General features: G+C 45.0%; 1 protein-coding gene, 1 long non-coding RNA gene and 1 other non-coding gene across 3 annotated transcripts in view; 1 reads left to right on the plus strand and 2 right to left on the minus strand.

The window, feature by feature from the left end:
• The window catches only part of UBN2 (ubinuclein 2), a 103805-nt gene extending 82485 nt beyond the window's left edge, over window positions 1–21320 (plus strand). The window contains exon 16 of the mRNA XM_055393210.2: window positions 20119–21320. Coding sequence (XP_055249185.1) covers window positions 20119–20160 — 42 coding nt within the window. The 3' untranslated portion in view covers window positions 20161–21320. The remainder of the gene's footprint in view (window positions 1–20118) is intronic.
• LOC115935427 (U6 spliceosomal RNA) lies at window positions 4949–5052 on the minus strand. Its single transcript, XR_004071062.1, has one exon. It is a non-coding gene; the product is annotated as a U6 spliceosomal RNA (small nuclear RNA).
• LOC129534783 (uncharacterized) lies at window positions 12155–14003 on the minus strand. The gene is made up of 3 exons (XR_008681484.1): window positions 13879–14003; window positions 12528–12614; window positions 12155–12423 (listed from the first exon to the last, which is right to left on the minus strand). It is a non-coding gene; the product is annotated as an uncharacterized lncRNA (long non-coding RNA).
• Window positions 21321–26796: the final 5476 nt, after the last annotated feature.

The raw sequence follows: 26796 nt of genomic DNA on the forward strand, positions 1-26796 counted from the left end.
TATTTGGTAGGGAAAAAAAGTACAAAGTACATGGGGATCTAATGCGTGCAAAGCAAATCTTCTTACCCACAATCCCATCTTCCTTCCCCAGAGCAACCACCTATCAATTTCTCCAGTTATAAGCAGTGATATGTATCTGAGTTTGTAATATAAACTTAGCATACCTGGCTAGGCACAGTGGTCATGCCTGTAATCCCAGTACTTTGGGAGGCCAAGGGAGGCGGATCACTTGAGGTCAGGAGTTAGAAACTAACCTGGCCAACGTGCTGAAACCCCGTCTCTACCAAAAATACAAAAAAATCAGCTGGGCATGGTGACTCATGTCTGTAATCCCAGCTACTCAGGAGGCTAAGGCAGGAGAATCGCTTGCACCTGGGAGGCAGAGGTTGCAGTGAGCCGAGATCGTGCTACTGCACTCCAGCCTGGGCGACAGAGCGAGACGCCGTCTCAAAAATAAATAAATAAACTTAGCATATGTATACACTGTATCTAGCATTTTTCAGTTATCTTGGAGGTTATTTCACATCAGCACATAGAGGTCTGTCTGGTTCTTTGAACAGCTTCATAGTATTCTATAGTTGTGATATCACTTATTGATGGGTGCTTAGGTTACTATCAGAGGTAAACCACAATAGCGTTTATATATTTGCCATCTGTATATATTGCAAACAGTCAAAAGTTTGCTTTGCCATGGACAATAAATGATCTAACTAGATTTGAGTCTGTCTGAAATGTGTACCACTGCTTCCTATACATACAAAGCTTTGAGAAATACTTGAGAAAATCAGTCTTTTATTTAAGATTTTGATAATTGGAAACAGGCAGAAGAGATGCCTTTGAATTTGGTAAGGGTTGGGCTAATCATGAGATTGTACACCTTTCAAAGGACAATGACAGTCTCTTCTCAGGCAGGCATACTCTGACGTGCCATGGGTGTCCGTTCTTCAGAAAACATCGGGCCTCCATATGTGCCTAGGCGTAGTTTGTTTTTTCTCCCTCTGTGTATTTGCCTCTTCTGTGTCTCTGTTGTCTCTGTGTTTGTCCCTTCTTCATTTCCCCATCATCTTTTCTAGTAGGGTGGCGTGGTGTGAAGAACAGGTTGACAGCAGACAGACGGGTTCACAAGACCCCACTGTGAAGCTGTGTCACTCTAGACAAGACGCTTTCCCTTTCAAGCCCATTTCCTCATCTGCACAGGGGTGAGACCCCAGGCGGGTGTATTGGTCGGATTAGAGACAAGGTATGGAAAGCACCTAGCACAGTGCCTAGCACATAGTAAGAGCTTATAAATGGCGGCTACTATTATTCTGTCTCTCCTCTGTCTTTTTACTTCTTAAATGTATGCTTCGTCTTGCTCCCCTAATTTCCCAAAAGTATAGAAGTGAAGCCATAGTGTTGTTTAAAAATCTGGTGTAGTTATTGCTTAAAGTACAGGCATAGATAGATAGTTAAAATTCCTTCATCACAGGTATCAGAAACCCCTGGCTGAAAAAGTCAAGGAAATCTGGTTCATCTGAGTGGTCTTACAGATATTTGGTTTAGATGTAGTGTCATGGAGTGATTCCACATCACCAAGATCCAGCTCTGTCTCCACTCTTCCATTCCAAGGGCCTGGCTCCGCAGGGAGTCCGTGACAGCCTCTGTCTCTCTTTCTATAGTCAAATGCCTGCTGTAGTTTCAAACTACATGTGAGTATGTGCTGTGGATAATTTCTTTTTACTTTGTACTCAAATGCAAAGTAATGCGTCAATCATATGCCTTGATTCATAGCACATTGTCATCAGTCAGCTGGAGAACTCATTCCCTCACTTCATTATCCATTTTCTCCTCTTCCTTAGTCCCCACTCTGCTCTGTCCCACAGGCACCACTCTAACTTTTTTGATATGTGCCCCTTGTTTTGCAGGCATTCTTCGAAGTAAGTAGTGTTGTGTCATATGTATACAATTTTAATTCATACCAATAGTACTGTGGTAGCCATGTTTACTGTTTTCTACTTACTTAGATACATCCACGTTGCTATGCGTACATTTAGGGTGTTGCTTCTTACTGCTACACGGATTCCCTAGTGTGCACGCACCACATTATACATACCTGTTCCCCTCACAGTGGGTAACTAGGTTATCTTCAATTCCTTATTACCAAAAACAAGGTGATAGTTAGTCTTCCCTTCTGTCACCTGTGTGTTGATCTTTGCTCATTGTGCAATTGCATTTTGGTTTCTTGTTGTGGACATTAATCTCTTACCAGTTTTAGATGTGTCCGTTACTTTTGTCTGTTACCTGTCTTTTAACTTTGTCTGTGACATCCTTTATTGAACGAAATCCTTTTTAATTAATCTACTTTTTGTCTTATGTTTGTGTTTTGAGCAGTTTACTTATGAAATATTTCCCTAGCCCTACACCACAAAGATATCCTCCAGCATTTTCTCCTATGAGCTGTATAGTTTTGCCTTCACCTTTTCATTTACAATCCATCTGGCATCCACCTTTGTATACTGTGTAATGTAGGGATCCAGCTTTATTTTTCTGTATTTAGTGAAGCAATTTTCCCAATACCACCTAACAGATCAATATTTCTCCCATTAATTTGTGGTACCATTTTTATCATATATCCAGTTCTCATATATGGAAAGATCTATTTTTGAGCTCTGTTCTGTTCCATTGTTCTTTTTATTTCCACACCAGTATCTTACTGTTTTCTATTACCATAGACTTAAAAATATGCCTTAGTATCTAGTAAAGAGAGTCCCCGTCTTTGTTACTCTATGTTGGCCCAGCTAATTATGGATTTTTATTCTTCCATAGAAATTTTAGAATAAAATTTTCCACTTCCATTAAAAATCCAGTTGAAATATTGATTAGGATTGAATTTGCATTAAATTCACATTCTTTGGGGCCTATATAGTGGTTTAAGAAGAATAATAGAATCTTTAAGTTACAGATTTTTTTTGTGTCTTCCAATAAAGCTTTTAAAACTTCTCTATGAAGGTCTTGTTTATATATTAATTTCGAGGTATTTTATAGCTGTTGCTTCCATGAATTGTATCTTATTCTTTGTTTTCTGATTTATTGTTGGTACTAAGGAATGCTATTGATCCTTTAAAGTTGATTTTATATCGAGCAATTTTGCTAAACTGTTATTCTAATAATTCATCTGATTATTTTACTAGCTTTTCAATGGAAGTGATCATATAACGTACAAATAATGACAGTTTTATCTCCTCTTTCAATTTCACATTTTACATCTTAGAGCATTAGACTGGTCCTTTAATACTATGCTAAACAGTAATGGGGAAAGTGGCATCTTTGTTCCATATTTTAATGGGAACATTAAAATCTTTGTTCCTTATTGATCTAAGTCGTCTCCATTAAGTATGGTGTTATTCTAGATTTTTGGTATGTAGTTTTTATGAACTTAAGAAAGTTCTATTCCTAATTTTCTGGGAAGGTTGATTATATGCATGTGCTGAATTAGATCAAGTGCTTTTCCCATAATACCTATATATGATCAACAATGACAGAATTTTTTTTTTTTTTCAGACAGAGTTTTGCTCTTGTTGCCCAGGCTGGAGTGCAGTGGCGCAATCTCAGCTCATTGCAACCTCCGCCTCCGGGGTTCAAGTGATTCTCTTGCCTCAGCCTCCCAAGTAGCTGGGATTACAGGCGTGTGCCACCATGCCTGGCTAATTTTGTATTTTTAGTAGAGATGGGGTTTCACCATGTTGGTCAGGCTGACCTTGAACTCCTGACTTCAGGTGATCTGCCTGCCTCAGCCTCCCAAAGTGCTGGGATTACAGGCGTGAGTCACCGCACCTGGCCCAGAAACTCTTTTAGAAGTTTATTTGTGGCTGGGTGCAGTGGTTCACGCCTGTAATCCCAGCACTTTGGGAGGCCGAGGCAGGCAGATCACAAGGTCAGGAGTTCAAGACTAGCCTGGCCAATATGGTGAAACCCCATCTCTACTAAAAATACAAAAATTAGCTGGGTGTGGATATGGGCTCCTGTAGTCCCAGCCACTGGGGAGTCTGAGGCAGGAGAATCGCTTGAACCCGGGAGGCAGAGGTTGCAGTGAGCTGATATCGTGCCACTGCACTCCAGCCTGGGTGACAAAGAGAAACTCCGTCTGAAAAAAAAGAAGTGTATTTGTAGGATTACTTATTTATTTTTTTTTTAGACTGAGTCTTGCTGTGTCGCCCAGGCTGGACTGCTATGGTCTGATCTCGGCTCACTGCAACCTCTGTCTCCCCGGTTCAAGCTAGTGTCCTGCCTCAGCCTCCCAAGTAGCTGGAATTATAGGAATGCACCACCACACCCAGCTAATTTTTGTATTTTTAGTAGAGACAGGGTCTCACCATGTTGGCCAGGATGGTCTCGAACTCCTGACTTCAGGGGATCTGCCCACCTGACCTCCCAAAGTGCTGGGATTACAGGCGTGAGCCACAGTGCCCGGCCAATTTTTAATTGATTGTAACTTCCTGTGTGTTTGTTTCTGTTTTCATGCTGTGCCTTGTTTAGCTGCATTGTCTTACTCTTAATCAGTCTTGCCATTCTTCCTTCTCAATAACTTTTCAAAGAACCGTGAATGTTTTTGGATGCATATATGTTCATTATGGTTATATCTTTTTGATATAATAATATTATTATTATTTTTGAGATGGAATCTCGCTCTGTCGTCCAGGCTGGAGTGCAGTGGCACAATCTCGGCTCACTGCAAGCTCCGCCTCCCGGGTTCATGCCAATCTCCTGCCTCAGCCTCCCGAGTACCTGGGAGTACAGGTGCCCACCACCACGCCCGGCTAATTTTTTGTATTTTTAGTAGAGACAGGGTTTCACTGTGTTAGCCAGGATGGTCTCGATCTCCTGACCTCGTGATCCGCCCGCCTCTGCCTCCCAAAGTGCTGGGATTACAGGCATGAGCCACCGCGCCCAGGAGATATAATATTTTTTTAAAAATATGAAACGCTGCATGAATTTGTGTATCATCTTTGCACAGGGGCGGTGCTAATCTCTGTATCATTCCAGTTTTAGTATATGTGCTGCTGAAGCAAACACTGATATAATGTTCTTTTACCAATATGATGTCCCTCATTTTTCTTTGTGACATTTTCCCTGTCTAGTATTAAATTTAATATCCAGATATCTATACCCCAAATAATATCTCATTGTATGGATATGTCATAGTTTACCCATTCATCGGGTGACAGACACTTGGGCTGTTTCCACTTTTTAGCAATCATGAATAATGCTCCTATTAACACTTGTGCCCAAGTTTTTGTGTGGACGTATGTTTTCAGTCCTCTTAGGTACAGACCTGGGAGTGGAATTGCTGGATTTTATGCTAACTACATTTCATTTGAGGAACTACCAAACTCTTTTCCACAGTAGCTGAACCATTTTACATTCCCACCAGCAATGCATAAGAGTTCCAGTTCCGGCCAGGCATGGTGGCTCAGGCTGGGCATGGTGGCTCACACCTGTAATCTCAGCACTTTGGGGGGCAGAGGCAGGCGGATCACCTGAGGTCAGGAGTTCGAGACCAGCCTGGCCAACATGGTGAGACCCCGTCTCTACTAAAAACACAAAAATTAGCCAGGTGTGGTGGCAGGCGCCTGTAATCCCAGCTACTGGGGAGGCTGAGGCAGGAGAATTGCTTGAACCTGGGAGGCAGAGGTTGCAGCGAGCTGAGATCGCGCCGTTGCACTCCAGCCTGGGCAACAAGAGTGAGACTTCATCTCAAAAAAAAAAAAAAAAAAAAGAGTTCCAGTTCTACATTCTCATCAGCATTTGTCATTTTTCATTTTTTAAATTATGGCTGTCATCTCCTAGTAGGTATAAGTGGTATCTTGTTATTCTTTTGATTTGAATTTTTGTAATAACTAATAGTATTGAACATCTTTTCATGTGCTTAGTAAGTTCTTAGTATTTTAAGTATAATATACTTATATTAAGTATAAAAGTACTTATTCCAGGAGAGTTTTCAAAGAGGCTTTTGTGCTGGTTTTAAACTTGTTAAAACTTTGTGTGTCTGAAAGTATCGTATCATCTTTGCTTCTTCACATTTAAATAATAGTTTAGTGGGATGTAATTTTCTAGGTTCTTTTCCTTCATCACTTAGAAATTTAATTTCATGGCCGTGCACAGTGGCTCACGCCTGTAATCCCAGCACTTTGGGAGGCCAAGGCGGGCAGATCAGCTTGGCCAACACGGTGAAAACCTGTCTCTACTACAAATACAAAACTTAGCTGGGCGTGGTGGCAGGGGCCTGTAATCTCAGTTACTCGGGAGACTGAGGCTAGAGAATCACTTGAACCCAGGAGGCAGAGGTTGCAGTGAGCAGAGATCACGCCACTGCACTCCAGCCTGGACGACAAGAGTGAAACTCTGTCTCAAAAAATAAAAAAATATGTATATGTGTGTGTGTGTGTGTATATATATATATATAATTTCATCGCTTTTTTGTCTCCAATTTTTCTGTTAGGAAGATTAATGCCAATCCAATTTTTATTCTTTTGTGAACTATATTCCTTCTTTCTATAAGCTTTTTGAATTTTTTTTTCTTTTTTTTGGTCTTTGACGTTCCTAAATTTCTTTTTTTTTTTTTTTTGAAATGGAGTCTTACTCTGTCACCCAGGCTGGAGTGCAATGGTGTGGTCTCGGCTCACTGCAACCTCCGCCTCCTGGGTTCAAGCAGTTCTCCCACCTCAGCCTCCGGAGTAGCTAGGACTACAGGCCAAGGTTCCTAAATTTCATTACAATATGTCAAAGTTCAGGTTTTTCCTTCTCTATTCTGTTTGATCTTCCACAAGACCTTTGCATTGCGGTCTTTTTTATCATTAATCTGTATTATTATTATTTGAGATAGAGTCTTGCTCTGCCACCCAAGCTGGAGTGCACGGCTCACTGCAGCCTCAACCTCCCAGGCTCAGCCAGTCCTCCCACCTCAGCCTCCCAGGTAGTTGGAACTATATGGTGCATACCACCACGCCCAGCTAGTTTTTAATTTTTTTTAGAGACAGCGTCTCACAACATTGCCCAGGCTGGTCTCAAGATTAATCTTTAAAACTTCACACTTAAGCTTTTTTTTCCCTTTTTTTTTTTGGCTCCCGGCAAGAAACACACACACTTACAATTTTTTAATACGTTCTCTTTCTTACATCCATTTTCTCTTTTTCTGAAACTCGTATTAGGCAGATATTGACACTAATATTTTCCATATCTCTTAAATGTTCTTTGGTATTTTCCGTCTCCTTATTACTTGTCGGTACCTTCTAGGAAAATTTCTTCAGCCGATTTAGATCATTATTCATTTTTCAGCTATTCTTGTTTTTTTTTTTTTTTTTTTGAGACAGAGTGTCGCTCTGTTGTCCAGGCTGGAGTGCAGTGGCACAGTATTGGCTCACTGCAACCTCCACCTCCCGGGTTCAAGCGATTCTCCTGCCTCAGCCTCCCAAGTAGCCAGGATCATAAGTGCCCGCCACCACGCCCAGTTAATTTTTGCATTTTTAGTAGAGATGGGGTCTCAACATGTTGGCCAGGCTAGTCTCAAACTCCTGACCTCAGGTGAGCCACCCGCCTTGGCCTCCCAAAGTGCTGGGATTACAGGCATGAGCCACCGCATGCAGCCCAACTATTATTGTTTTTATCCACTTTCCTGAGTTTGTCACCAACTTCATATCAGTGTTTCCACTGGATTCTGTGCCACTGCTTGTTCCTCATTATCATCCTCTTATCTCTCTGAGGATCTTTGTTGTGCTTATTTTAGAGTCCTGATCTGTCTTGTTCCATTCCGGTTTGTGTAGGACAGTTTGTCTCCTTTGATGTGATTGTACTCTTAAAATATCTGGTGATATTAACCTCCGAGCTTGTTTTCCCCTGAGCTTATCAGCTTCCTTAGCTGGTGACATATAGTCAGGGGCATGGGCAAGGTCCAGCCCCTAACCTGTGCTTTAGCAAGTGGGCTGGGAGCACCAGCAGCCTTTCCCAGAGCAAACTTCCAGGCACCTGAGTCAGACCTGAACTTAAAACTGTGGGTCTGATTCTGCAGTTTACGGTTTTTTACTAACTTGCTCATGGTGGCTTATTTCTCTGTGTGTTTAGTGATTTTTGTATGATATATCCCTGCACTTCAGAACTTTATGGACATTCTTTGAGGCCTGGCTATTTTATTTGTTTGTTTGTTTTTTAAGACAGGGTTTCACTGTATGCCCAGGCCAGAATGCAGTGATGTGATCATTCCTTACCTGACCTCCTTGTCTCAAGTGATCCTCCCACCTCAATCTCCCAAATAGTTGGGACTACAGGTGCGTGCCACCATACCCAGCTAATTTTTTTTAAATTTGAGGCCTGGATTTAAAGAAGAAGGATTTAAAGAAATCCTTCTTCTAGAGAGGACTTGATTTGCTTCTGCCAGGTTCCTAGGGACATTACCAACCCAAGACTGACCGCTTCAAATTAATTTTCAGCTTAGGATTTCTGGGCCTCGAAGTTAGGATGGATTTCAGCCACAAATTCATGCGAGTGGTAAGGGCTAGTGGTTAAGGACTCCTGTGGGTGGTTCTCCGGCTGGTGGCTAGGGACTCTTGTGGGGGGTTCTCCACCCTGCCACCCACCCAACACTGCAGTCGAGACAGAAAAGCCTTTTCTCAGCAAGGTCAGGGATGCGTTTTTCATTCTCAGCAATTCCCTGTCTTTGGGGCCCCAGCATTATGCAAGAGTCTTTTGTTGTTGTTGTTTTGTTTTGCTTTGTTTTGTTTTTTTGAGATGGAATGTTGCTCTGTTGCCCAGGCTGCAGTGCAGAGGTGCGATCTTGGCTCACTGAAACCTCTTGCCTCCCGGGTTCAAGAGATTTTCCTGCCTCAGCTTCCCGAGTAGCTGGGATAACAGGTGGGCACCACCATGCCTGGCTAATTTTTGTATTTTTAATAGAGACAGGGTTTTGCCATGTTGGCCAGGCTGATCTCGAACTCCTGACCTCCAGCAATCTACCATCCTGGGCTTCCCGAAGTGCTGGGATTACAGGCATGAGCCACCGCACCCGGTCCACAAGAGTCTTGATCTGCCACCCCACCGTGCCTGTCTGGGGCCTTCTTTCCTTTTGGCTGCCTGAGGCAAATTAAAAAATCCAGACTCTAAAGCCAGTTGTGCAGATGCTCACCTGTAGTCCCAGCTACTTGAGAGGCTGATGCAAGAGGATTGCTTGAGCCCAGGAGTTCAAGTCCAGCCTGGGCAACATAGCAGACACTCCATCTCTAAAAAATCAAAAATGATAAAAATTCCAGCCTCTAGGCCACCAGGGATTAGCATAGGCCCTCAGGGCAAACAACACGTTCCTGCTCTCTTTCTGGGTCCTCCTCCTTCTGACCTCCAGTTATTCCGGTCTCTTTTACTTCCCTGTTAGCTCAGTCATGCTTTAAAGTACTTTTTGTGTATTTATTAAAATTTCACCCAACACTCAGGCGGGTGTGGTGGTCCATGCCTGTAATCACAGCACTTTGGGAGGCCGAGGTGGGCGTATCACAAGGTCAGGAGATGGAGACCATCCTGGCTAACATGGTGAAACCCCGTCTCTACTAAAAATACAAAAAATTAGCTGAGTGTGGTGGTGGGCACCTGTAGTCCCAGCTACTCGCGAGGCTGAGGCAGGAGAATGGCGTGAACCCAGGAGGCAGAGCTTGCAATGAGCCGAGATCGTGCCACTGTACTCCAGCCTGGGTGACAGAGCGAGACTCCGTCTCAAAAAAAAAAAGAGAAATTTCACCCAACACTCAAAATAGTCTCTATTGACAGAGATTTCTCTGCACATCTAATTATCCATAATTTCAAAAACAAAAATTCTGACCAGATATGATGGCTCATGCCTGTAATCCCAGCACTTTGGGAGACCAAGGCGGGTGGATCACCTGAGGTCAGGAGTTTGAGACCAGCCTGGCCAACATGGTGAAACCCCGTCTCTACTAAAAATACAAAAATTAGCCGGGTGTGGTGGCAGGCGCCTGTAATCCCAGCTACTCAGGAGGCTGAGGCAGGAGAATCGCTTGAACCGGGAGGCAGAGTTTGCAGTGAGCTGAGATCACAATACTGCACTCCAGCCTGGGTGACAGAGAGAGACTCTGTCTCAAAAACAAAACAAAATTTCACCCAACACTTTAAGGTAGCCTATATTGACAGAGATTTATCTGCACATCTAATTATCCATAACGTCAAAAAAATTCTGGCAAAGTGCTGGGATTATAGTTGCAGTGGCTCATGCCTGTAATCCCAACACTTTGGGAGGCCAAGGCAGGCAGATCACTTGCGGTCAGACGTTCAAGACCAGCCTGGCCAACATGGTGAAACCCGTCTCTACTAAAAATACAAAAATTAGCCGGACATGGTAGCGGGTGCCTGTAATCCCAGCTACTCAGGAGGCTGAGGCAGGAGAATCACTTGAACCGGGAGGCGGAGGTTGCAGTGAGCCAAGATCATGCCACTGCACTCCAGCTTGGGCGACAGAGTGAGACTCCGTCTCAAAAAAAAAAAAAACAAAAAAACAAAACAAACCATTCTCTATATATTTTGTATAAAAAGTCATATTAATATAAGGATGTAATACATAAATATGTAAAAATTCTATATTAGCTATACCTTCACACAGCCCGCTTCCTAAGTCAGGCTGTCATGAGACACCTGCGGTGCATCAGGTATCCTGGTGTGAGGAAGGGGTTACTTTTTTTTTTTTTTTTCTCTCTGCTATTAGGTCAAGGTTTCCATTTTTTTTTTTTTTTTTTTTTTTATTGATCATTCTTGGGTGTTTCTCGCAGAGGGGGATTTGGTAGGGTTACAGGACAATAGTGGAGGGAAGATCAGCAGATAAGCAAGTGAACAAAGTTCTCTGGTTTCCCTAGGCAGAGGACCCTGCGGCCTTCCGCAGTGTTTGTGTCCCTGGGTACTTGAGATTAGGGAGTGGTGATGGCTCTTAACGAGCATGCTGCCTTCAAGCAACTGTTTAACAAAGCACATCTTGCACCGCCCTTAATCCATTCAACCCTGAGTGGATACAGCACATGTTTCAGAGAGCACAGGGTTGGGGGTAGGGTCACAGATCAACAGGATCCCAAGGCAGAAGAATTTTTTCTTAGTACAGAACAAAATGAAAAGTCTCCCATGTCTACATCTTTCTACACAGACACGGCAACCATCCGATTTCTCAATCTTTTCCCCACCTTTCCCCCCTTTCCATTCCACAAAACCGCCATTGTCATCATGACCCGTTCTCAATGAGCTGTTGGGTACACCTCCAAGCCGGGGTGGTGGCTGGGCAGAGGGGCTCCTCACTTCCCAGTAGGGGCGGCCGGGCAGAGGTGCCCCTCACCTCCCGGACGGGGTGGCTGGCCGGGCAGGGGGCTGACCCCCCCCACCTCCCTCCTGGTCGGGGCGGCTGGCCGGGCAGAGGGGCTCCTCACTTCCCAGTAGGGGCGGCCGGGCAGAGGCGCCCCTCACCTCCCGGATGGGGCGGCTGGCCAGGCGGGGGGCCGAACCCCCACCTCCCTCCCGGACAGGGCGGCAGGCTGGGCAGTGGGCTGACCCCCCCCACCTCCCTCCCGGACGGGGCGGCTGGCCAGGCGGGGGGCTGACCCCCCACCTCCCTCCCGGACAGGGTGGCAGGCTGGGCGGTGGGCTGACCCCCCCACCTCCCTCCCGGACGGGGCGGCTGGCCGGGCTGAGGGGCTCCTCACTTCCCAGTAGGGGCGGCCGGGCAGAGGCGCCCCTCACCTCCCGGACGGGGCGGCTTGCTTGGCGGGGGGCTGACCCCCCCACCTCCCTCCCGGACGGGGCGGCTGGCCGGGCGGGGGGTGCTCCTCACTTCCCAGTAGGGGCGGCCGGGCAGAGGTGCCCCTCACCTCCCGGACGGGGCGGCTGGCCAGGCGGGGGGTTGACACCCCCACCTCGGAAGGGGTTACTTTTTATAATGATAACTTCTTTTACTAAAATGGGACTCTTTCTGTGTCAGTTTCACCAGAGGCCCCAAAGGCTGAGAACAAAACAGTAGGTGCCAAGTACTTCCACGTTCTAAAGGCAGGAGGAGCTAGATCACCTTCACAGCTCATGCTGAGATTGTAAAACCGTTAGCTCCACATTGGGAAGGATTAGCTTGGCATCCATGTCCTGGCCTTGGCGGAATGTGAGAGGATTGCTTTGGAGCAACTGTCTGTGTGCTGGACACTGCCCTTCTTCCCAGGCAGGAGGGGGTGGGTGTCTCATCTTCAGCTCATGCCAAATAAGGGAGCACTTCAAGAGGACCGTTTCGGAAAGTGTGACATGTCTTCTGGAGTTTGAGGGACACGTGGACTGGGATTTGACTCCATGTTGGTGGCTAGCCCCTGGAGATGGCTGCGTTTGGCATGGTTTGCACTCTCAGAGTTCCTGTAGGCCTGCCGTGGTTCTCTAGAAAGGGAGACAGCCTTGTTCCAGCCAAAGGGAACACCGGAGGGATGGGATAACCTCAATAGAGGGGAGGACTTCTGGAGCCTAAGGGGCTGGGCAGGTACCCTAGTGTCCAGCTGGAGAAGGTGTAGCCTCTGGGGGACAGCAGGTGGCCTGGGGGTGGAGACTCTCCAGAACGCACGAGAAAACACCTAGGAGAAAAGAAGCACCATTTGGAATCTGTCACTCCCAGACTCAAGTCATGGAGTGAAACCTGACCTTCCTTCCCCTGCTTCCCCAGGACAGCAGCAGGCCAGGGACAGCAGCCAGCGAGGCCGGAGGAGGCAGTATGAGAAAGAGAAATGACACTGACCGTGACCCCACGGACTCCAGGCTGGAGGAGGAGAGAGGGTTTCAAGTCAATGACATTTGAAGTTTTGAGATGACACTGGATAAGACTAATAATTAGAAAAAGAGACTTTTTTTTTTGAGACAGAATCTTGTGTCACCCAGGCTGGAGTGCAGTGGTGCAATCTCAGCTCACTGCAACCTCTGCCTCCCAGGTTCAAGTGATACTCTTGCCTCAGCCTCCAGAGTAGCTGGGACTATAGACACGTGCCACTACACCTGGCTAATTTGTGTATTTTTAGTAGAGATGGGGTTTCACCCTGTTGGCCAGGCTGGTCTCGAACTCCTGACCTCAGGTGATCCGCCCACCTCGGCCTCCCAAAGTGCTGGGATTACAGGCATGAGCCGCCACGCACAGCGGAGACTATTTTTTAAGTAAAATAAACAAACAAACAAAAAAACTCTTTAACCTGTTTGTTACCCAAAAGAGCCTGGAAAAGCTATAAATGTCATCCAGGCCTAGGAAAGAACGTATCATTACAACTGATCTGTAGGGACACTCCTGAGAAAGCAAAGTTGCTTTTTGTTCATACCTTAGCTCCTTCAGCAAAAGGCTGCATGGGAGTGTAGAAGGTCAGGTCAGGGAAACAGGTGGGCCATGTCCCCTGGCCCTCTTGGCCCACTTTCAGGCCGGGGCAATCTAAGCCAGCAATGGGGAGACGTTTCATTGGAACTTTGGAGTTTTCATGTTATACTATCTGGACTTTTTTTTTTTTTTTTTTTTTTTTGAGACAGAGCCTCACTCTGTCACCAGGCTGGAGTGCAGTGGCATCCCACCACACCCAGCAAATTTTTGTATTTTTAGTAGAGACGGGGTGTCACCATGTTGGCCAGGATGGTCTCAGTCTCGATCTCCTGACCTCATGATCTGCCCGCCTTGGCTTCCCAAAGTGCTGGGATTTCAGGCGTGGGCCACCATGCCAGGCTGGACTTTTTTAAAAAACCAAAGAGGAAAATTGTCCTGCTGTGTCCTGGAAAGGCTGCGTAAACCACCCCCAGTTTCACACAGGACAGAAAGAAGTCACCCAGGAAGCTGACGAGTGGCAGTGACGAGAAGGAATCACTCACTCCTTGCATCCAGCAGGTCCAGCTTGCCTGTTTTGAGTTTCATGATATACTGAGTATTATCATGTACTGCAGTTTCCATGCTGCAGGGTGTCATCAGTGGGTTCACTTGATGAAAAGCAAGACCTTCAAATAACAGAAACTACTATGTAATGGAAAGAAGCCATGAAACTCTCATATACAAGAATTGTTGGCCGGGTGCAGTGGTTCATACCTGTAATCCCAGCACTTTAGGAGGCCAAGGTGGGCAGATCACTTGAGGTCAGGAGTTCGAGATCAGCCTGGCCAACATGATGAAACCTCGTCTCTACCAAAAAATACAAAAATCAGCTGGGTATCAAATGTCAAAATTAATCACCTAGTTTTCTTTTACAAAAGACTCAAGCATTTCTCATATGCTGACCTCTCCTTTGATGACAAGAGGCTGTCAGGAGTGTGCTGCCCTGAGGTTCACAGCATATTTTTGGCAATCAGGCTTCGTTCCCAAATTTTTGTATGCTACTGTCCGTATTACAGGGACTAGAATTATGGAAAATGCATTTCTCAATTTCTCTTGCCTGCAAGCTTCTGGACCTGATTATTATTATTATTATTATTATTTTTTTTTTTTGAGACAGAGTCTCACTCTTACCACACAGACTGGAGTTCAGTGGCGCGATCTTGGCTCACTGCAACCTCCGCCTCCCGGGTTCAAGCAATTCCCCTGCCTCAGCCTCCTGAGTAGCTGGGATTACAGGCGCCCGCCACCAAGCCCGGCTAATTTTGGTATTTTTGGTAGAGATGGGGTTTCACCATGTTGGCCAGGCTGGTCTCGAATGGATGTGATTTTTTTTGACTCAAGCAAGTTTTCGTAGAGGCAAGGAAAAAGCGGTATTATTATTTTGGAGGCCATGGTAGACCTAAAATCCCGCAGTAGCCTCCAAGTGATCCATTAGCCCCATCTCAGTGCTTTGGGACCTCTGCCATCAACAGGGGTTTCCTGCATTTTTCTGACCTGGGTGACAGCAGCAACCAACCTCCTGTACTCTGAAGTACTGTGTGGTAGCAGACTTCCCCTAGCTCCTAATTCCTGCTGCCATTCTTATGATGTCATAAGCATTTAAATACCCTGCACTCAATTCCTGTCTGCTTGAAAGGCCTACAGTGGTTCTCTTTTTCTTGCTGAACCCTGACTAATATGGATGCCTAGCTGATATTTTGAAAAAAATGGAGATCCTTAATGGGTCTCTTTAAGTTAAAATTTTTTTTAAGCTTTAATGAGACATTAACTGCCAATTTTAAAAGAAACTTGGCCGGGCGTGGTGGCTCACGCCTGTAATCCCAGCACTTTGGGAGGCCGAGGCAGGAGGATCATGAGTTCAGGAGATCGAGACCACGGTGAAACCTCGTCTCTACTAAAAATACAAAAAATTAGCTGGGCGCAGTGGCAGGCCCCTGTAGTCCCAGCTACTCGGGAGGCTGAGGCAGGAGAATGGCGTGAACCCGGGAGGCGGAGCTTACAGTGAGCCGAGATCGCGCCACAGCACTCCAGCCTGGGCGACAGAGGGAGACTCCATCTCAAAAAAAAAAAAAAAAGAAAGAAACTTATGCTATGAAGAGAGAAATTTGAAAAATGAATGTTTAGAAATGTTTATCACTGTGCAATTTTGTTGCCTGAAATAATGTGCTAAAGATTTTTCAGAATATGGCCGGGCGCGGTGGCTCACGCCTATAATCCCAGCACTTCGGGAGGCTGAGGCGGGCAGATCTCCTCAGGTCAGAAGTTCGAAACCAGCCTGGCCAATATGGCGAAACCCCGTCTCTACTAAACATACAAAAATTAGCCTGGCGCAGTGGTGGGCGCCTGTAATGCCAGCTACTTGGGAGGCTGAGGCAGGACAATCGCTTGAACCTGGGAGGCAGAGGTTGCAGTGAGCCGAGATTGCGCCACTGCACTCTAGCCTGGGCGACAGAGCAAGACTCCATCTCAAAAAAAATAAATAAGATTTTTCAGAGCAACGAAATATACTGAATTACGTGTTGTCAATAAAATACACAATCATAATCTTTCTTTACTGAGAGAAATTAGGACTTTCTAAAATGTTGATAAAAATATTTTCAAAATGTTTCATTTTTAAAACATTTCTATTTTTTCATGTTTTATAATGCTTCCATAGTAAATGTATATAATTTAAAAATAAATACAAAGGATTACAGGGGAGGAACAAGACTTTTACTGATATGAGTACATAATATAAAAAAGTTTAGAAATCACTGCTTTCTTTTCTTTTCTTTCTTTTTTTTTTTTTTTTTTGAGACAGAGTCTTGCTCTGTCACTCAGGCTGGAGTGCAATGGTGCGATCTTGGCTTACTGCAACCTCCGCCTCCCGGGTTCAAGTGATTCTCTTGCCTCAGCCTCCTGAGTAGCTGGGATTACAGGTGCCCACCACCACGCCTGGCTAATGTTTTGTATTTTTAATAGAGAAAGGGTTTCACCATGTTGGCCAGGCTAGTCTCGAACCCTTGACCTCAAGTGATCCACCTGCCTCGGCCTCCCAAAGTGCTGGGATTTGAGGCATGAGCCACCATGCCTGGCCGAAATCACTGCTTTCAGACACAACATCTATAGCATCACACTCGACAGAAGTGCATGCACACGCATGTATACTCTGATGTATACTCATTTTCATCAGTCTTGGCACTTGCCCACCAAAATCTCCCCCCAATTATGGTAGCACATCCGGGTTGCCAGTCCTTGCTGTAGCTGAAGAGTAAAGATTGGGCCCTCGGAGTCTGTGCCCACAGTTTCGCTGGGCATAGTAAACTGTTGTCCCAGAGCTCCTTTACCTTCACATAAAGCTTGAAGGACAGGATGGAGGTGACCTGACAATGGCTGGGGAGTGGAGGTAGGGTTTCTTTAGTTAAAAACATGGGCATTGCGCCGGGCGGTGACTCACGCCTATAATCCCAGCACTTTGGGAGGCCAAGGGGGATGGATCACTTGAGGCCAGGGGTTTGAGACCAGCCTGGTCAACGTGGAGAAACCCCATCTCTACTAAAAGTACAAAAATTAGCCGGTTCGATGACCAGCCTGGTCAACATGGAGAAACCCCATCTCTACTAAAATTACAAAAATTAACCAAGCGTGGTGGTGTGTACCTGTAGTCCCAGTTACTTGGGAGGCTGAGGCAGGAGAATCGCTTGAACCCGGGAGGCAGAAGTTGCAGTGAGCCAAGATTGTGCCCCTGCGCTCCAGCCTGGGCAACAGAGCAAGACTCTGTCTCAAAACAAACAAACAAACAAACAAACAAACAAACAAGCAAAAAATGGGCATTGCCCCATTCAGCATATGTACACACACACACGTTGAAAAGGGCAGAACCCTCCTATCATTTGCCTCTCAGCTCAAATATCACCTTCTGAGGAAGGACCTCCAGAACACATTACAAAGCAGCAGGTCCAGTCCCCAGCCGTGGCTTTATTTTTCCCCATAGCACACATCACCCTTTGACAAACTTTGTTTTGCTTGTTATTTATCATTATCTGCCCATCTCTCGAACAGAAGCTTTGTGAGTATAGGAACTTTTACCTATATTGCTTGCTCTGATTTCCTTAGCACCTAGAAGAGTGCCTAACTCATAGCAGGTGTGCATTAAAATTCATTGAATGATAAAATATTTGCTTTCCCAGGCTTCCTTGAAGCCAAGACATGGGCACATCGCCCAGGCCATGCCAATTAGAACCACTCACTTGAGAACATGACCCAGATAATGACTTAGACTCATCCTGGCACATGTGGGAGCAGAGAAGCCAGCCACTGCCAGTGTGCTGTAGCAGCAGCTTTGGTGCAGGTGTCTGGGTCCAGCCCAGGGCCACTGTGTCACCACTGCAAACTGTGGTGACTGTGCCTGGGAATGTTTTCACTGAACCAGATCTGTGGCAGGATTTGGGTGAGGTTGTTGGCTGTGTCACTCCCAAGCCTGGTCTCTAGCCTTACCAGAAAATTGTGAGAGGCACCCCGCATCCTTTTAATGAAAGTATTTTCTTCTTCTTTTCTTTTTATTTTATTTGTTTATTTTTTTTGGGACAGAGTTTCACTCTTGTTGCCCAGGCTGGAATGCAATGGCGCGATCTCAGCTCACCACAACCTCCGCCTCCCGGGTTCAAGCGATTATCCTGCCTCAGCCTCCTGAGTAGCTAGGATTACAGGCATGTGCTACCACACCCAGCTAATTTTGTATTTTCAGTAGAGACAGGGTTTCTCCATGTTGGTCAGGCTGGTCTCGAGCTCCCGACATCAGGTGATCTGCCAGCCTCAGCCTCCCAAAGTGCTGGGACTACAGGCGTGAGCCACCGCACCCAGCCCAGAGCCAACATTTTATTACTTACTCTGTGTATTAGTCTATTTTGTGTTACTATTACAGAATACCGCAGACTAGGTAATTTATAAAGAAAATAAATTTATTTCTCATAATTCTGGAGGCTCGGAAGTCCAATATCAAGGTGCTGGCATCTGGTGAGGGCCTTTGTGTTGTGTCAGAAGGCAGCAGGGCAAGAAAGCAAAAGGGGCCCAAACTGACTTTTATAACAAGCCCACTCTAGTGACAACGAACACTCTGCAATAACAATATTAATGCACTCTGCCCTTGTGACCTAATCACCTATTAGGCCTCACCTCCCAACACTTGCGCTGGGAACCTAGTTTCCAACATATGAACTTTGGGGAATACATTCAAACCATAGCACTCTGCCTTAATGAACTAATAGCATAGAATGGAAGATAAGAGTCTTGTGGCAGTTCAGTAAATCCAGAATTCTTATCACCCCTTACCACAACAGTTATTGAAGACCTATTTCCAGAAAATTATCCCACTTCTTCAGGGCTGGCTAAAATCTGCTGCATCTTAGAAAACTGCTTAAATTTCTATCACAAGGAGAATAACTGATAGAATTCTCCCTAATCCCTCCTGTGTATTTGCCCTTTAAAACCATATACTTGTGAACTAGAGGTTGATAAAATAAACATGAATGTGAGTGGGACAGATTAATTCATTCTCCTTAAGTTATATAGTTTCCTCTTCTGTTGACTCTGAAAGTGTCAGGATTCCAGCTAGGGTTTGAAAGATTATATCAAAAAGGGCTATATTAGTCTATTTTCACACTGCTATAAAGAACTACCTGAGACTGGGTAATTTATAAAGAAAAGAGCTTTAATTGATTCACAGTTCCACATGGCTGGGGAGGCCTCAGGAAACTTACAATCATGATGGAAGGTGAAGAAGAAGCAAGGCACATCTTACATGGTGGCAGGGGAGAGAGTGGAGGGGAAAGTGCCACACTTTTAAACCATCAGCTCTTGTGAGAACTCACTCACTGTCGTGAGAATAGCAAGGGGGAAATCCACGCCCATGATCCAATCACCTTCCACGAGGCCCCTTCCTTGACATGTGGGGATTACCATTTGACATGAGATTTCGGTGGGGACACAGAGCCAAACCATATCAGGGGCCACAGCTAGAGCCAAACCCTGACAGGGACCTAGGACAGAAGAGCTGCTAGAGTGAGAAGTCCTTACTCTGAGCAGTTGCATCCTGGCTCACATGGAAGATGATGGAGCTGAGACATAGGTCATCTAGCTTGTACTGGGAAAGAGTCCAGGGAAAATTAGGATGAATCATGACTCACACCAGAGATGAACCAGCATCAGCATTATGAAACTCACAAAAACATGTTAAATCAGAAATCAGATAGTCAGGTATGGTGGCACATGCCTGTAGTCCCAGCTATTCAGGAGGCTGAGGCAGGAGGATTGCTTGAGCTGGGGAGGTCGAGGCTGCAGTGAGCTATGATCATACCACTGCACTCCACAACAGACTGAGACCCTGTCTCAAGAAAAAAAAAAAAAGGAAAAGAAATTAGAAACCCATCAGTAGAAACTAAAGATTAAACTCAAATGCAGAGGTTTTTAGCAGCAATTTAAAAATCATGAACTTCAGGCAGGTCGAGATGGCTCACACCTGTAATCCCAGCATTTTGGGAGGCTGAGATGGGAGGATCACTTGAGCCCAGGCATTTGAGACCAACCTGGGAAACATAGCAAGATCCAATCTCTGTTTTTTTTTTTTAATTATAAACTTCAAGGCCAAGGACAGAAATTAGTGTGAAATAAAGCCAGGGAATGATTTAGAGGTCAGTATGGCCAGTTGCTGTGAGCAAAAGATTTTTTTTTTTCAAAAATAAGACTTGTTTCTTCTTTTCTTACAGGGGCCTTGCCTTAGAGATGTCTCTGAACAATTTGGACCCTGACAAGAAGGGTCAAGGAGAAAACGGATACTCTTGTGATTCCCCCAGTCAACCACTGTTCCAGTTGCTTATCTGCTGAGACAGCAGTTGTTGACCCCAGCTACATATTAAGCTTAAAAAAAAAAAAATTACTGTTGCTTGGACCCTAGCCCAACTTGTGAATCAGAATTTCTGGGGGTGGGTCCCAGCCGCTGGTGTTTTTGAAAGTCTCCCTGGGTAATTCTAATGTATATTCAGTATTGAGCCCCACTGGCCTGACACTTTCATTCCCACTGAAACAGAAGTAATCCACTACAGAGGAGAGAAGTTTGTTCCATTCTAAGCCATAGGAGTTTTTAGTTATCATAGCTCCAAACCCATAGGAACTGGCGTGAGAGCATTCTTACGTGGGTGATGGATGTAGGAGCTCCAGGAAGCCTTGGAACGTCTTGTCGCAGTATGTTTCTGCTTGTACAGGTATTCAAAATGAGGGCCAAACCCTTCTTTGGAATCCAACTCTGCTCTAGGCTAGTTGGCTGCCCCCAGACCAGGATTTAGCACCAACAAACTGAGAATGTGATCACAGGATTGGGGCCACTAACATAACTGGAAAAGAAAAGCAGAAAAGCATTCTCCCAACTCCTGTTCAATTAATTCAACAAATAGCTGTGGCCATGGCTGCAAAGGTACCAAGGTGCAATGATTAAGAACTCTAGCTTTGGGGTCAGATAGTCCTGCGTTCTCATGCTGGCTCCACAGGGCCCACAAGCTGTGCACTCTTGGCAAGGTACCATATGAGCCTGAAGTTCCCATCTCCCCCTAAGAAAATCCCCAGAAAACAGCTGTCTTGTAGTCAAGCCCTTACAACACCTCTCATATTATAGGGTGCCCTCTCAATTACTTTACTTGGAAAAAGAACTATTTGCTTCAAATGTACATCACCTTAGATGACCTCAATTAATGCAAGTTTGGGGTATCTATAGAGGCCAAAAACCAAACAAAATCAGTTTTTTTAAGTGACAGAGAAATTTTTCAATTTTTAAGTGTATGAGAAATTCATAACATTTATCATAACTATGTTTTAAGTGTTAAGTATGTTTTCATTGTTGTGAAATAGATCTCCAGATCTTGTAGAACTGAAACTGTGTACTCATTAAACAACTCCTTTTTGACTCTTACTTCCAGCTCCTAGTAACCACCATTCAACTTTCTTTATCTATGACTCGTGGCAACTGTAGATACTTCATATAAGTGAAATCATGTAGTAGTTGTGCTTCTGTGACTGGCTTATGTCACTTAGTGTAATGTCTTCAAGGTTAGTCCATGTTGTTTGTCATGTGACAGGATTTCCTTCCTATGTAAGGCTGAATAATATTGCATGATATGAATAGACCACATTTTATTTATCCATTCATCCACTGATGGACACGTGGGCTGTTTCCACCTCTTGGCTATTGTGAATAATGCCGCCATGAATGTGGGTGTACAAATATCTGTTGGAGTTTCTACTTTGAATTCTTTTGGATATATACCCAGAAGTGGGGCTGTTGAATCTTATGGTAGTTCTGTTTTTAATTTTTTGAAGAACTGCCATACAGTTTTCCATAGTGGTTGCACCATTTTACAATACCACTGTTGGGTTTTTTCTCACACCTCTTCAACACCAAATGAGGGTAGTTGTTTTTTTCCCTTCCTGACACCAACCTATTCTCCAACTCTCCAGACACCAACCGAGAATCCTACCATTCAATTCCATTTTGACAGTAACTACCTAGAGTTACTATAAGACTCACAGCTTTAAGCATTCAGTCCCACAAGACTGCCTTCACTTACACGACCTGGGCCAGTCTCCAGTATTGGGTCCCCAGGTTACCCACACTTCTGTCTGACATAACTATAAATTCAGGGGTTCCCACAATCCTCCCAGATTTGATAATTTGCTAGAATGACTCACAGGACCCAGGAAAGTGCATTACTTACTATCGTCAGGTTATTATAAAGGATACAACTTAGGAACAGCTGAATGGAAGAAATAAATAGAGCAAAGTATGGGAAGGGGAAAAGTGGAGCTTCCATGCCCTCTCTGGGTATACCATCCTCCTAGCACCTCAATGCATTACCAACCCAGAAGCTCCCAAAACCCTGTCGTGGAGAAATTTTAGTGGCAGTTTCATACACAGTCATATGTAGCCCTGACTGATTCGATCATTGGCCATTGCGGATTGACTCAATCATAACCTCTCTCCTCTCCCAACAGAGGCATGGCTTTCAGGAAGAGAAAGTATCTCCCCTCTACTGAAACCAGGGCAGGCAATTAGGAGGGTTGTGGAGAGAGGATGAGAGGAATTTTGTGAGTGAGCTACTGTGTTGAAAAGTGGATCTGGGCCGGGCACGGTGGCTCACGCCTGTAATCCCAGCACTTTGGGAGGCCAAGGCGGGAGGATCATGAGTTCAGGAGATCGAGACCATCCTGGCTAACACGGTGAAACCCCATCTCTACTAAAAATACAGAAATTGGCCGGGCGCGATGGCTCACGCCTGTAATCCCAGCACTTTTTGGGAGACCCAGGCGGGCAGATCACGAGGTCAGGAGATCGAGACCATCCTGGCTAACATGGTGAAACCCCGTCTCTACAAAAAATACAAAAAAATTAGCCGGGTGTGGTGGTGGGCGCCTGTAGTCCCAGCTACTCGGGAGGCTGAGGCAGGAGAACGGCATGAACCCGGGAGGCAGAGCTTGTGGTGAGCCGAGATCACGCCACTACAGTCTAGCCTGGGCAACAGAGTGAGACTCCGTCTCAAAATAAATAAATAAATAAATAAAAGAAAAGTGGATCTGCCGGACACGGTGGCTCATGACTGTAAACCCAGCACTTTGGGAGGCCAAGGTGGGTGAATCACTTGAGGTTAGGAGTTTGAGACCTCACTGGCCAACAGGGCGAAATACCTTCTCTACCAAAAAATACAAAATTTAGCTGGGTGCAGTGGCATGCGCCTGTAATCCCAGCTACTCAGGAGGCTGAGGCAGGAGAATTGCTTGTTGAACCCGGGAGGCAGAGGTTGCAGTGAGCCAAGATGGTACCACAGCACTCCCACCTGGGTGACAGACTGAGACTCTGTCTCAAAAAAAAAGAAAAAAGAAAAGTGAATCGAATGGAATACAGTATATCCTTCACTGAGGTTTCACCTTCCATTTTGTTACCTGCTATCAACTGATGTCTGAAAATAGGTGAGTACAGTAGTTAGATGTTTTGAGAGACCACATTCACATAAGCTTTATTATAGTATACTGTTATAATTATTCTATTTTATTAGTCATTAGTCTCTTACTGTACCTAATTTATAAATTAAACCTTGCCATAGGTATGTGTGTATAGGAAAAAACAGTCTATATAGGATTCAGTACTATCTGCAGTTTCAGGCATCCACTGAGGGTCTTGGAACGTACAGCCCTCAGATAAGGGGGAACTACTGAATAGGCATTGAGTGAAAGTACAATTGTTTGAAAAAGCCGATAATGTGCTGGGGAATGCTGCATAGAAGCTAATATTATGCCAGTGGCTTTTGAGGGAAAAAAAGCTTTATTATCACAAGTCAACTGGCAAGGAGATAGGAGGGAGGCAGCGGTCAAACTTGTCTCCCCAGTCTGTGGGTGGGTCCAGCCTTTATGGCTTGGCCATCTAGTCCCAGGTGATGCCAATGTAGCTGGTCTGCCAGGCTGGTGGTACTAACAATTAGGAGGTTACAGCCCTTTCTGTTTCACATGCCTGCACAATTTTGGCTCCGTGTCACCTGTCACAACTTAAGTAATGGTTAATCAGCTTGAGCTTGTCCCACGGCTACAAAAGGAAGCTCAGTCCCTAGATGACTTTTTAGAGCAGAGCTGCCCTACTAACCTGGAATGACCACTTCTAGAGTATTATGCAAGAGAAATATTTTTTATTTAATTTTTAATTTAAGCTACTGTGTTTGAGGTCTCTTTCTTACAGCAGTTTAGCCTTTAATTAATACATATAAGAAATCAGTTCAGAAGCCGGGCGCGGTGGCTCACGCCTGTAAGGCTCACACCTGTAATCCCAGCACTCTGGGAGGCTGAGGTGGGCGGATCACGAGGTCAGGAGTTCGAGACCAGCCTGACCAACATGATGAAACCCCATCTCTACTAAAAATACAGAAATTAGCTGGACCTGGTGGCGCATGCCTGTAATCCCAGCTACTTGGGAGGCTGAGACAGGAGAATCGCTTGAACCCAGGAAGCGGAGGTTGCAGGAGCCGAGATCGCGCCATTGCACTCCAGCCTGGGCAACAGAGACTCTCTCAAAAAAAAATAAAAAAAAAGAAATCAGTTCAGAAAGAGAAGACAACTGATATATACACAGAGCTTTCTGACCTGACTTCATCTGCTTAAATATACAATTTTTTTTTTTTTTTGAGATGGAGTTTCACTCTTGTCACCCAGGCTAGAATGCAATGGTGTGATCTTGGCTCACTGTAACCTCTGTCTCCCAGTTCAAGCGATTCTCCTGCCTCAGCCTCCTGAGTAGCTGGGACTACAGGTGTCCACCACCACACCTGGCAAAGTTTTGTATTTTTAGTAGAGACGGGGTTTCACAATGTCGGCCAGCCTGGTCTCAAACTCCAGATCCACCTGCCTTGGCCTCCCAAAGTGCTGGGATTACAGGCGTGAGCCACCGCTTCCAGTCTTTTTTTGTTTGTTTGTTTTGTTTTTGAGACAGAGTCTTGCTCTGTCACCCAGGCTGGAGTGCAATCTTGGCTCACTGCAACCTCCGCCTCCTGGGTTCAAGCGATTTTTGTGTCTCAGCCTCCCAAGTAGCTGGGATCATAGGTATGCACCAGCAAGCCCGGCTAATTTTTGTATTTTTAGTAGAGACGGGGTTTCACCATGTTGGCCAGGCTGGTTTTGAACTCCTGACCTCAAGTGATCCACCTGCCTCGGCCTCCCAAAGTGCTAGGATTACAGAAGTGAGCCACCATGTCTGACTAAAGTGTACAATTTAATGGTTTTTGATATAACTGAAACCACTACTCCAAATGAGATTTTTGTCACTATAGATTCAGTTGCATTTTATATAAATGGATCATATAGTATGTAGGCTTTGTGTCTGGTTTTGCTCAGGATAATGACTTTAGATTCATCCATGTTATCACATGCACCAGTAGTTTGTCCCTTTTTATTGCTGAGTAGTATTCCACTGTACTGATAAGCTACATTTTATTTATTCGTCCCTGTTGATGGACATTTTAATGAGTCTATTATTCACACATCGAGGGTGACTCCAAATGTGGTGTCATTTCTTTTATATTCAACCGCATTTTCAAGTGGTCAAGCAGTCCCTAAGCAACAGCTCAGTGCCTAACACTGCAGTAGTTTCTAGGCTGACTTGCCAAACTTCCACAGACCCAGTCAAGAAAGAGACAATGAGTCCAATGGGTTCAGATAGTTTATTATTTACACAGACAGCAAAAGCAAGATGGTGTCTGCTCCCATGTCCCCAGCCCCGCAGGATGATGGTGAATCATAGCTCATGATGATGAAGATAGCGCAAGTGGTGGACTGCTCTGCCATGGAGCCAAATCCAAACTACAGCCAAGGTGTTTTACAGACTTACACAGAAGTCTGCAGCTGTACCATAAGTTAGAATAAAGTGGAAAGCTCTGTGCTCAACTGAAATTAGAGAAGTTGATGAGAAATGGCCTTGTAGCAGTCTCCCAAAAAATAGGAATGAGAAACTGCCTTACAGTAGCTCCTTACCGGGCATATCGCCTTTTGCATCAGGAGCAATCACAGGGCATTCTACTGAAAAGTGGGGAAATAGATTTTGGGGGTGCCTAACTGCAATATACATGGCCTACATGGAGACGTGCATGGTTGCCAAGATGCCGTGGCAGACCATTCCTACACTCATCATATGCCATAATGACATCTTTTTTTTTTCTTTTCTTTTTTTTTTTTTAGATGGAGTTTTGCTCTTATTACTCAGGCTGGGGTGCAGTGGCACTATCTCAGCTCACTGCAACCTCTGCCTCCCGGGTTCAAGTGATTCTCTTGCCTCAGCCTCCTGAGTAGCTGGGATTACAGGTGCCTGCCACCATGCCCGGCTAATTTTTTGTATTTTTAGTAGAGATGAGGTTTCATCATGCTGGCCGGACTGGTCTCGAACTCTTGACCTCAGGTGATCCACCCGCCTTGGCCTTCCAAAGAGCAGGGATTACAGGCGTGAGCCACTGCACCTGGCTTCCATAATATCTTAAGTCACATGCCATAACAACAAAAATGCACTAAAAAATCACTAGCAGAATGAATTTGTGTAATTCACTGAGCTTGAAATTTCTCACATAAAATAAAAGTAGCATCTAAATGAATTCCAAGGTCACTTCTATGTCATTTGAATCAATTCAGAATTGTGACTGTACCAAATGATTGTCATTAAATTCATCATGCTAGGTGCATACAACCTGATAGTCAGGTTTCACCTCAGTAAATTATATACTTTTCCTCAAGTCTTCTTATTACAAACAGCATAGCAAATAAGAACTAAATAAATAAACTGTTTAGGTTTCCTTTTTTTTTTTTTTTTTTTTTGAGACGGAGTTTCTCTCTTGTTGCCCAGGCTGGAGTGCAACAGCACCATCTCGGCT

This window comes from Gorilla gorilla, chromosome 6 (assembly GCF_029281585.2).
Source record: "Gorilla gorilla gorilla isolate KB3781 chromosome 6, NHGRI_mGorGor1-v2.1_pri, whole genome shotgun sequence".
NCBI classification, from domain to species: domain Eukaryota; kingdom Metazoa; phylum Chordata; class Mammalia; order Primates; family Hominidae; genus Gorilla; species Gorilla gorilla.